At 44.8% G+C, this 12,208-nt stretch overlaps 1 protein-coding gene across 1 annotated transcript in view; it reads right to left on the bottom strand.

The window, feature by feature from the left end:
- LOC124590083 (odorant receptor Or2-like) overlaps nt 1–12,208 on the bottom strand; it is a 100,872-nt gene that overhangs the window by 21,961 nt on the left and 66,703 nt on the right. Inside the window, exon 8 of the mRNA XM_047131621.1 lies at nt 1,821–1,976. Within this exon, the coding sequence (XP_046987577.1) occupies nt 1,821–1,976 (156 nt within the window). The remainder of the gene's footprint in view (nt 1–1,820; nt 1,977–12,208) is intronic.

A 12,208-nucleotide genomic window follows, 5' to 3' on the forward strand; every position in this document is an offset into this window, starting at 1 on the left:
AGCTTCTTTCTGAAATGCCATTTTCGGAAAATAAACTGTACATAATGTGCTGTCGGAATATTTACGACATACCCAATTGAAATACGTAAACATTCATTTTTATTCTAATTATATATTTTACTTGTTTTTATTTTATGTTTTAATTGTTATTTTACGTTTTACGACCGCGTTTTTTGTTTTAGCTGTAAGAGATGCTTAAAATACAGTCTTTTCTACACCATGCTGGTACAATGAACGAAACTTCTTCACATAATACACAGAAACCATGTAAAACAATATTCAGCAGGATTCTCAAATTGTGGCGGGAAATCCTCTAAATATCCTGATTTGTATGAGGCATATTTCAGGCAGTGGAAAACCTTGGCGAAGATATCTCATAAGGTAGTAGTGCCTGCAGCTTTATTATGTAGTTTCTCAAGTGGAGACTTACATAGTAATCATTCGGAAGAACTAGACCTGAAAATCTCCCAAAATTCTTCCAACATCAAGAGCCTTAGCTGTTCCATCAAGGCCGGCCTCGGTGGCCGAGCGGTTCTAGGCGCTCAGTCTGGAACTGCGCGATTGCTACGGTCGCAGGTTCGAATCCTGCCTCGGGCATGGATGTGTGTGATGTCCTTAGGTTAGGTAGGTTTAAGTAGTTCTAAGTTCTAGGGGACTGATGACCACAGATGTTAAGTCCCATAGTTCTCAGAGCCATTTGAACCATTTTTTTTTTTTGTTCCATCGAGTGTTTTGGATCACCAGATGAACAGGTTGCTTGTCCTCGGACACAGCGTAAAAAACTATTTTTCACACTGTCCACCCCCCACCCCCCACCCCCACCCCACCCCTTTCATAGTTTTAAAAGAAACTGATGGAAAGTTTGGACCGAGGTATCAGGAATCTCTTCTTGAGGCCCAAAATGTCCTCGCGACAATATCGAAATCCGGTATACTAACGTATGACCAGGTGAAAAAATAATTGAAAGAAGTTTTCTTTTCCGGCATGGGATAAAAATCTATATTATTGTTAGATTCTTGGAGTACTCATTGTGAAAGAACCGTTTGAGTATCGTACCCGGGCAAGTAACTTGTCAGTGGGACAGGTACATTCGTTGTCCACCGAGGTTGGAAGAACTCTGCGAGAAGATTTTCAGATCTAGTTCTGCTGAATGATTATGATGTTAGTCTGCACTAGAGAAGCAATACAGTAAAGGTAGTCACTAATACATAATGAAATCTCTTTGTCAATGTTTTCTAAAGTACTGATGTATGCCTGATACAAACCAGGTTTTTTGCCGCGCGGGGTAGCCGTGCGGTCTGGGGCGCCTCGACACGGTTCGCGCGGCTCCCCCCGTCGGAGGCGCAGTTTCGAGTCCTCCCTGTCACATTGACGACGAAACACAGAAATTGCATCGGGATTTAATACAAAATGCAAAATGCAGACTTCTGTTCAGGGGGAGTAACGCTTCAGTCTGTGTTTTAAACCCTTCCTGGGAGACCAGTATTATATTCCGATGCACCACGGTAGGTTTACTGTGACCCATGGACCTTCACATTGATGATGAAACACAGAAATTGCATCGGGATTGAATACAAAAGGCACAATGCCGACTTCTGTCCAGGGGGGAGTAACGCTTCAAACGGTATGTGTTGGAAACTTTCCTGGGAGTCCAGTAGCAGATTCTAGGGGATTGGTGACCTCAGCTGTTAAGTCCTATAATGCTCAGAGCCAGTTGCTCCGCTTATCGGCTGACGTCCAGTTTCGTGCGCTCCGGTGGGCAGGGGTGAGCGAGTTATCCCGGCGCGGCCTGGGCTAGGTGCCAGTGAGAATGGGCTGACCTTGGTGAAGGTCTGCAGCGAGACGGGCAGGACGTGGGCGGCCCGCAGGCAGAGCGGCCGCTGCGCCCTGGCCATCATGATGAGCACGCCGCTGCTGAAGGCGCCGCCCCGCGCCGCCCACCCGCTGCCGTACAGCGCCTGCTGCACTCGGCCGCTCTGCAGACACACCGCCGCTCTCACAAGCTGCGCACACTGCGCTACACACCAACACCAGCACAGAAAACAACGCCCTATCTACAAACACGTAACACTACACTGTCCCATGAAAATTGCAACACCGTAAAGACGGCATGTAACAATTTCAAAATGAAATGTAATACATCTATAGATTTTTCAAAATTTGACTTCATTACAACCTGGAACTGCTCAGCGACCGTACTTATTTCAGTTGGTAAAAAGATGGAACGGATTTCACTCGCAACTTGTGTTTATTGCAGCAGACCTACATTTGAGTAACTGAGTAACCATCTTCAATGCTACAGGTACCAAATTACAGTACAATCGCATACGTGGCAACATCAAAGTATAATTGTATACAGGGACGTCCATTGATAGTGACCGGGCCAAATATCTCACGAAATAAGCATCAAACGAAAAACCTACAAAGAACGAAACTTGCGTAGCTTGAAGGGGAAAACCAGATGGCGTTATGGTTGGCCCGCTAGATGGCGCTGCCATAGGTCAAACGGATATCAATTACGTTTTTTTTTTTTAAATCGGAAACCCCGTTTTTATTACATGTTCGTGTAATACGTAAAGAAATATGAATGTTTTAGTTGGACCACTGTTTTCGCTTTGTCATAGATGGCGCTGTAATAGTCACAAACGTATAAGTACGTGGTATCAAGTAACATTCCGCCAGTGCGGACGGTATTTGCTTCGTGATACATTACCCGTGTTAAAATGGAGCGTTTACCAATTGCGGAAAAGGTCGATATCGAGTTGATGTATGGCTATTGTGATGAGAATGCCCAACGGGCGTGTGCTGTGTATGCTGCTCGGTATCGTGGACGACATCATCCAAGTGTCCGGACCCTTCGCCGGATAGTTACGTTATTTAAGGAAACAGGAAGTGTTCAGCCACGTGTGAAACGTCAACCTGCAACAAATGGTGATGCCCAAGTAGGTGCTTTAGCTGCTGCCGCGGCTAATCCGCTCATCAGTAGCAGACAAACTGCGTGAGAATCGGGAATCTCAAAAATGTCAGTGTTGAGCGTGCTACATCAACATTGATTGCACCCGTACCATATTTCTATGCACCAGGAATTGCATGGCGACGACTTTGAACGTCGTGTACAGTTCCGCAAGAGAAATTACGGGACGATGACAGATTTTTTGCACGCGCTCTATTTAGCGACGAATCGTCATTCACCAACGGCGGTAAGGTAAGCTGGCATAATATGCACTATTGGGCAACGGAAAATCCACGATGGCTACGACAAGTGGAACATCAGCGACCATGGCGGGTTAATCTATGATGCGGCATTATGGGAAGAAGGATAACTGGCCCCCATTTTATCGATGGCAATCTAAATGATGCATTGTATGCTGATTTCCTACGTAATGTTCTACCGATATTACTACAAGATGTTTCACCGCATGACAGAATGGCGATGTACTTCCAACATGATGGATGTCCGGCACATAGCTTGCTGCGGTTGAAGCGATATTGAATAGCATATTTCATGACAGGTGGAATGGTCGTCGAGACACCATACCATGGCCCGCACGTTCACCGTATCTAACGTCCCCGGATTTCTCTCTGTGGGGAAAGTTGAAGGATATTTGCTATCGTGATCCACCGACAACGCCTGACAACATGCGTCAGCGCATTGTCAATGCATGTGCGAACATAACGGAAGGCGAACTACTCGCTCTTGAGAGCAATGTCGTTACACGTATTGCCAAATGCACTGAGGTTGACGGACGTCATTTTGAGCATTTATTGCATTAATGTGGTATTTACAGGTAATCAAGATGTAACAACATGCGTTCTCAGAAGTGATAAGTTCACAAAGGTACATGTATCACATTGGAACGACCGAAATAAAATGTTCAAACGTACCTAAGTTTTGTATTTTAATTTAAAAAACCTACCTGTTACCTGTTGCCACCTACACAAAGTAGTTCGCATTACTACCACTTTGATTGTAAAGAATTTTTTTCCGTTTCAGCATCACTCACTGTTGAAACCCCTTCTTGTGTACATCAGTAAAAAAAACATTTCCTTAAAAAGGCTTAACCAACTACTTAATTATATATAATGCAATACTATAACATGATGCATGTATAGAGGGCGCCATTGTCATTTATGACGTACACTGTGCCAGTTGTGAGACAACTGTAAACAGCGGAATCAGTGCAATAACAACTCTTGACGTTTTTAGTCCAATAGAGACTACACCAAATAATGGATCAAATGTGTTAACTTTATCTTTTGCTGTGTACCATCCACTTATAACTGAAATTTATAAAACTGTAGTTTGATATTCACACGAATACCATTGTATTCTAGTTGATTCTTGTATTACCTCTAGCTTTCGAGATGATCTCTCTGTCATCAAAATCTAGATTTGCTACAATAAATAAAAGATGCGAATGACTGCTGTATCTTCTTTCACCGGCTGGTATCTATCAATGATTGACATTTCAGGACAAATGCTCACAGCTTGTAAGAGCATCTATAGCTACATCCTTTGTATGAGGGAAGATTATCAACCGTGTTGGTCAGTCAGATATAACATTTGAATGCTATTGTTATAATTAATTTAATTTTCTGGTACTTGACTTATTATTATTTGCCATTTTCCTTCCCAGTACAATGTCATTAGGTCTGAATACAATCAGTTAATTTTGTATACTCTTTTAAATGTTCCTTGCTCATGGTGTAACCAATTTTGTGACACAGAACATGTCTGGGGACAACAAGATGGAGTTCTTAAGCAGAGGGGCCGTCAAACATTCATGTCGAGAAGTCAAGTGGGATACGACTACTGCTTCTCTTCTTGGTCCATCAGGCACTACCGAGTCCTCTATCGGATTATTCCACAACTTTCGCTCACATGAAATTTTATTGGTTGCTTTAACTCTTCTTGGAATGTGCTGTTAACAAAGTGTTTCACAGCTTGTTTTGCTATTTGTCGAGGGTAGACGATTCTTCGTCAAGAGCCGAAACCAGACAAGGTAGCGATGTTGGACAATGGGGTCTGGACCGAAGTCGATGTTCTAACTCATCCTAAAGGTGCTCTATCCGATTCATATCGGGACTGTGGGCAGGCCAATCCTTTTTAGCAACGTTGTTGTCCACAAACCGTTGCCTCAAAGATGCTGTTCTATAACAAGTTGCACTGTCATGCTGATACAGTCATCTCCGATCTGTACCTCTACGGTACGCAGTACGCAGCAGTGTAAAATGTGTTGATATCTTTCCGCATTTTGCGTTTTCTTAATCACAGTGAGAAGACCACACACTAACCGGGACCGATATCTCCATGCTGTTACACCACCTCCTCCGTATTTCATTGTTGGCAGCAAACATGATGGAAGGTAATGTTCTCCCGGCATTCGACAAACCATTCCATCGGATTGTCACAGGGTACAGCGTGCGTCACCACTCCACATCACTCGTTTCCAGACTCTAGCGCCGCTGCCTGCACCACTTCCAGCACCGCTTAGCGTTGATTACGGAAATCTGCTCTTTATGAAGAACTGTTAGACCATTGTACCTTATTCTTTTTTAACTCCCTACTCGCAGTCATTACGCTATATGGACTGGTGGGAGTAGTTTGGAACTGTCGCGAGTGATTCATTATGGTGATTTCTTGTGATTTTGACAACCATCCTCTGCAATACTCGACGGTCTCATTCCGACAGTAGGTGAGGTCTGACTGGTCTTTGTTTAGCTGTGGTCGTTCCTTCGCATTCCCACTTTACAGTCACATAACCAGCAGTAGACTTTGGCAGCTTTACAAAGGCTGAAATATCCCTGACGGATTTACTACTTAGGTGACATCCAATGGCTACTCTACGTCCGAAGTCACTGAGTTCTCTTGACCAACCCATTCTGCTGCTGCTGTCTCTCTATGACAACACAATACTCCCTGCCTGCTCTCATACCGGCTGGTCCGCCGCTCTTTACATCTGGTGCTCAGTTCCGTGTTGCATAGGGATATCCGTACACTTTAGATCACATCGTGTATTTTACGTCGAAAACTGTTACATATTTTACGCATCAGAGTAAATAATTCCATTCTGAACCATAGAGAAAGAGGTGAAATGTGCATGAAAATTTTGTTTATGTGTCTCTTGTTGTGATTGTGCATATCACAGTCCAGTTGAAACTAATATTTTTTGTCAACAACAGAAACCGTTAACGAGTAAATGTACTGGAAAGTAAATGTAAGAATTCCAAGCTAATAAGAAAAGGCCTCTGCAAGATGAGTGGCTATCTGCTTTACATACTGTATTGTGTTAATGCTCCTTACTGTTGAATGAAAATTTATTTACTTTAGGTGCACTGCCTCTGTGGATAATTCCATAAGACACCAGGGAATGAAAACATGCAAAATAAGATACTGCTCTTTTCAACATAATGAGATGTGCTTCTAAGAGCAAAACATGCCGAACTGAGCTTCTCTTCAGTTGATTTCATTTTAACTAGTTATTTACCTGGATTCCATCAAACATTACACAACACGTGTCACTTAGTGTAAGGAGGAGGAGGATGGGGGGATTAGCGTTTAACGTCCCGTCGATGAGGTCGTTAGAGACGGAGCACAAGCTCGTACTAAGGAGGGATGGGGAAGGAAAGCGGTTGAGTCCTTCCGAAGGAATCATCCCGGCATTTGCCTTGAGTGACTTTGGGAAGTCACGAACGGTCGGACGCGGATTTGAACCGTCGTCCTGCCGAATGCGAGTCCTATGAGCTAGCCACTGCGCAACTCCGCTCTCTGTGACCATTAACATCTCCCTCTCGTGCTAACAGCTGATTATACCTTGTTTGAAGTCGCACAATATGAATAATCGTGAGATTACGACATAAACTGTTAGCTCTGGACGACTAGTAGACCTATTCAACTATCACTTGAGCTGTACCTGTCAAAGTTGAGTTTGATCTCTTCATTAGTATGTTCGTCATCAACAAGCCTTCCAGTTTTTGGATCGCCCTTTAAATTCATTGGAAGGTGATCTGTGTAAGTTAACACAGAAAAAATGAGACCGGCACCGACACCAGTGGAATCCCCTATGTTATGTTCCCCTTTACGGTCCTAGTTTCATGGCTATTGGTCATACTCACTGTTTTCCGTTATAAAGATATGACTCCATCCATGCTAGAAGGATGCCATAACTGCGTTGTCTTGCGTCAGTTTCTCTGTGGAGGATCTTTACGAAATCCAAATTGAGAAGCAGTTAATATCAGGCGTACGAATGGCTACTGGTGGGCATTTTTTTGTGTCTCACTTCATTCAATTGTTCTTCACGTGTAAAATAGGGGAGAATTCGGAGTAAAGTTCTAACTGAATTTGAATACGTTTCCAAACGATAAAAGTCAGAAGACGCGGCTGCGCGAATTAACGCAAGAAGTCGCGAGCCGATAAACTCCGGAAGGGGGGACAAGTCTGTTTTAAGGAATGTACAAATAACTCCAGCTCTATTCACGTCGAAATCAAGTCCACAGTGAGTGAATAAACGCCACACTATAATGGCGCGTAAAGGAGTGCTTCATGTGCTGGGTGGGCGAGAAATCCCCGTAACCCTGTATCTCCTGTTTAGCCAAATGTTATTGTTACGCAGGTTGGTAGCTATGTTACTTCTTATCAGTTTTTGGAATCAATTATTGCGATTCATCTTTACATGTTTTCTCAGTCGCAGTCGAGTCTTAATTTGTAGCCATGGCACATGTGAGTGATCATAGGTACACTATTGGGAGGTGCTTCGTGACAAATGCGTGGGGCAGGCAATGAGACAGAGTATGAGAACATTTCAGGAAAGAATTAATAAGACTTCACCGTGAAAGGCAACACTTCTGCATTGGGAAAGAAGTGATTCTGCCTTTGGCAGTCTTAAAGACAGGCCACAGAGCTGAAGAAAGAAGAAACATGCGCCGGAGTCTCTGCTTAGATTGAAAAATCTCCTAAAGCGTGCTTCGGGACCGGTGTGCCGAGGACAACAGCCAGATCACATGAAAGAAGACCTTAAAGTCAGATCTTTTTGTTGTGGACTGGCAAGACAGCCAATCCACTAGGACGGGAGGCCGAAGGGCACGCGTTTAAGCTCACGCAGGCTGGCGTGAGGTCTGCAAAATGACAAGGAATTGAGACTAGCAAAAAAGGTACGTAGCTTCTGGAATACTTAACTTTAATCCATAATTGGTGAACATCGGTCTGACGGTACATGCGTCACAAGATAAATAGCAAATGATAATGGCGCCTTGCTAGGTCGTAGCAAATGACGTAGCTGAAGGCTATGCTAACTATCGTCTCGGCAAATGAGAGCGTAATTAGTCAGTGAACTATCGCTAGCAAAGTCGGCTGTACAACTGGGCGAGTGCTAGGAAGTCTCTCTAGACCTGCCGTGTGGCGGCGCTCGGTCTGCAATCACTGATAGTGGCGACACGCGGGTCCGACGTATACTAACGGACCGCGGCCCATTTTAAGGCTACCACCTAGCAAGTGTGGTGTTGGCGGTGACACCACACTTTTCTACTGACGTTCTTAAAGAAGTTACCAGATACTCACCAGAATGAGATTGTTTTAACATGCCATGCTTTGATAACTCAGTTTCCAAATGAAGTTAACCCTGGAAAGGTTACAGTTCAGATAAATGTGCCATTTATCACAGCTCACAAGCTACAAATATTGTCATTTGGGCCAAAGAGAATCCTCATTACATTGTCGAGTTAGAAAGCAACCCGCCTCACGTAATGAAAAGGCAGCGATGACATCACAACATCTGGTTGGATCATAGTATGCTTACTTTGTACAGAACGGCTGTCGTGGTACGAAAAATGGAGAGAAGCACAAATGATTAGCGAACGAGCAAATATACACTACTGGCCATTAAAATTGCTACACCAGGAAGATGACGTGCTACAGACGCGAAATTTAACCGACAGGAAGAAGATGCTGTGATATGCAAATGATTAGCTTTTCAGAGCATTCACACAAGGTTGGCGCCGGCGGCGACACCTACAACGTGCTGACATGAGGAAACTTTCCAACCGATTTCTCATACACAAAGAGCAATTGACCGGCGTTGCCTGGTGAAACGTTGTTGTGATGCCTCGTGTAAGGAGGACAAATGCGTACCATCACGTTTCCGACTTTGATAAATGTCAGATTGTAGCCTATCGCAATTGCGGTTTATCGTATCGCGACATTACTGCTTGCGTTAGTCGAGATCCAATGACTTTTAGCAGAATATGGAATCGGTGGGTTCAGGAGGGTAATACGGAACGCCGTGCCGGGTCCCAACGGCCTCGTATCTCTAGCAGTCGAGATGACAGGCATCTTATCCGCATGGCTGTAACGGATCGTGCAGCCACGTCTCGATCCCTGAGTCAACAGATTGGGTCGTTTGCACGTTTGCAAAACAACAACCATCTGCACGAACAGTTCGACGACGTTTGCAGCAGCATTGGCTATCAGCTCGGAGACCACGGCTGCGGTTACCCTTGACGCTGCATCACAGACAGGAGCGCCTGCGATGGTGTACTCAACGACGAACCTGGGTGCACGAATGGCGAAACGTCATTTTTTCGGATCAATCCAGGCATCATGATGGTCGCATCCGTGTTTGGCGACATCGCGGTGAATGCACATTGGAAGCTTGTATTCGTCATCGCCATACTGGCGTACCATCCGGCGTGATGGTATGGGGTGTCATTGGTTACACGTCTCGGTCGCCTCTTGTTCGGACTGACGGCACTTTGAACAGTGGACATTACATTTCAGATGTGTTACGAGCCGTGGCTCTACCCTTCATTCGATCTCTGCGAAACCTTACATTTCAGCAGGATAATGCACGACCGCATGTTGCAGGTCCCGTACGGGCCTTTCGGGATACAGAAAATGTTCGACTGCTGCCCTGGCCAGCACATTCTCCAGATCTCTCACCAATTGAAAACGTCTGGTCAATGGTGGCCGATCAACTGGCTCGTCACAATACGCCAGTCACTACGCTTGATGAACTGTGGTATCTTGTTGAAGCTGCATGGGCAGCTGTATCCGTACACGCCATCCAAGCTCTGTTTGACTCAATGCCCAGGCGTATCAAGGCCGTTATTACGGCCAGAAGTGGTTGTTCTGGGTACTGATTTCTCAGGCTCTATGCATCCAAATTGCGTGAAAATGTAATCACATGTCAGTTCTAGTATAATATATTTGTCCAATGAATACCCGTTTATCATCTGCATTCCTTCTTGGTGTAGCAATTTTAATGGCCAGTAGTGTAGTAACGGCTAGTTATCTTTCACCAAGAGTACAATGACTATTTACAAATGAGCATGAAGCGATAAAGTCTGGCTGAAGCAATAGCAAAAAGAGCGTGTTAGGGGGTGGCTCTCTTAACTAATGCACGAGTGACAGTGACTGGGCTGTGTCTCGGTGGCCCCTCCATTGCGACTGGGCTACACTCCGTTGCGAGTGGACCGCGTGGCTGCCGCCGACCATCCTGTGATGTTGCGGCAGAGGGTGCTCGACGTATGGAGTCGCTGGAGGCATGGGTCAGCAGGGGTGCTCCATTGCATCTGCTGGACGCCGCACGACTTCTATCGGTATCTGACGGAAACGTGCGTTGCGTTACCAAGTGTGGTTCGTGGGACGCCAGTGGATGGTATCGATACTTGATATCACCCCGTGAATGCCGCAATTTATTTACACGTGTTACAAAAAATTTGAATACCTCAGTTTGAGGAAAGGAGCCTCAAAGAACGCATATGACTGCAGCAAGATGGAGCGCCACTTCACTATGCTCTTGCAGTGTATGAGGTCCTAAATGAACACTTTCTGGGCCAGGGGTAGGTCGTGGCTCATCAGCAACACCAGCTCTCTTGAAATGGCCACCAAGAAGGTCTGACCTCAACACACCTGACAACCCGTTATGGCGCCTGTATCTGTAAGTTGTTATGCTACAAACGAAGAACTGCGCAATGTTGTTGAGCATGCATTTCGCACTATAAACCGGACATGCTCAAAAATACGTTAGATAGAATATGGAGACATATCGAAATGCGTTTACAGCATTATGTGGGACATACTGGTATACTGGACACTTATTACATTAGTAAGTACTTCTGCTGAAACAGATTAAGTCAATTAGCATTCGATACTAAGGGGTACGAGGAGTTCTTGTCCACCCCGTACTGTATTCCAACTGATCTGACGACGGCGGTGTGCGCTTATTTAAAACCACCGAGAAACCAAAGGCTCTGCCCATATAACAAGGAAACACCAGAAATCTGGCATCATATTTTGAGCAGGATAAAAGCACACAAGCAAGACATCAGCCCCTTCAATCGATTGCACGCGAAAATTTGGGTCTTAATTCTGACAGTACGTAGTTATGACCTTGTGAAAGTACAGCTGCTAAACTTCTCGTTGCCCCACTGGAGCTGCGTAGTGCCCGAGTGCGCAATACCGTACAGTGACAACCAGGACTCTCACAGGATTCTGAAATTCTGCTTCTGTGTATACCCCTCGAAATCAAAACGAATACACCTAAGCAAACGAAGAATTATTCAGAAATGGAGTTAATGATTTTCGATTTATAATTTCCTCGAGGCAGTTACGTAGAAGAACAGAGCTTCTCCTGTAATTGTATTTAACTTGAACAGCGCAGGCTTTAAAATGCAAAGAAAATAACGCAAAGTAGCGATGGAAATAATTAACTAGCACTACATTATTTCTTTAATGAGACACTAATTCGTTTAGTTCGTTTGCATGGTGGTCAGCACATCTAACTGCCATGCAGCAGGCCCGGGCTCAATTCCCGGCCGGTCGGAGATTTTCTCCGCTCGGGGACTGGCTGTTGTGTTGACATCATTCTGACACGCAAGCTGTACAGTGTGACGTCAGCTGAAAACTTGTGACCCGGCGGCTAAACTTTCCAAGTATCCTTGTTCAGCCCTTTATGGAGGCGAAAATTCGAGTCCACACTCATATCTCTGCCCACTGGTAGGATGTCCTCGTCGCTAGTTGGCGGAAATACTGTAGTACTTACCACAATACCCAAGCGCATAAGACTCAATTTATGACGATGTGCAACAAGTGAGTCAGTAAGTCGAGTAACGAGATGTGAGTCACCCTCAGACCTCAACGCACTTATTTCGCTACTTCTGTTCTTCCCATACGTCTGTATGGACCTTGTTGTGCTGTAAGCAAATAATTCAG

The sequence above is a fragment of the Schistocerca americana genome, chromosome 2, assembly GCF_021461395.2.
Source record: "Schistocerca americana isolate TAMUIC-IGC-003095 chromosome 2, iqSchAmer2.1, whole genome shotgun sequence".
In the NCBI taxonomy this organism is placed as follows: Eukaryota; Metazoa; Arthropoda; class Insecta; order Orthoptera; family Acrididae; genus Schistocerca; species Schistocerca americana.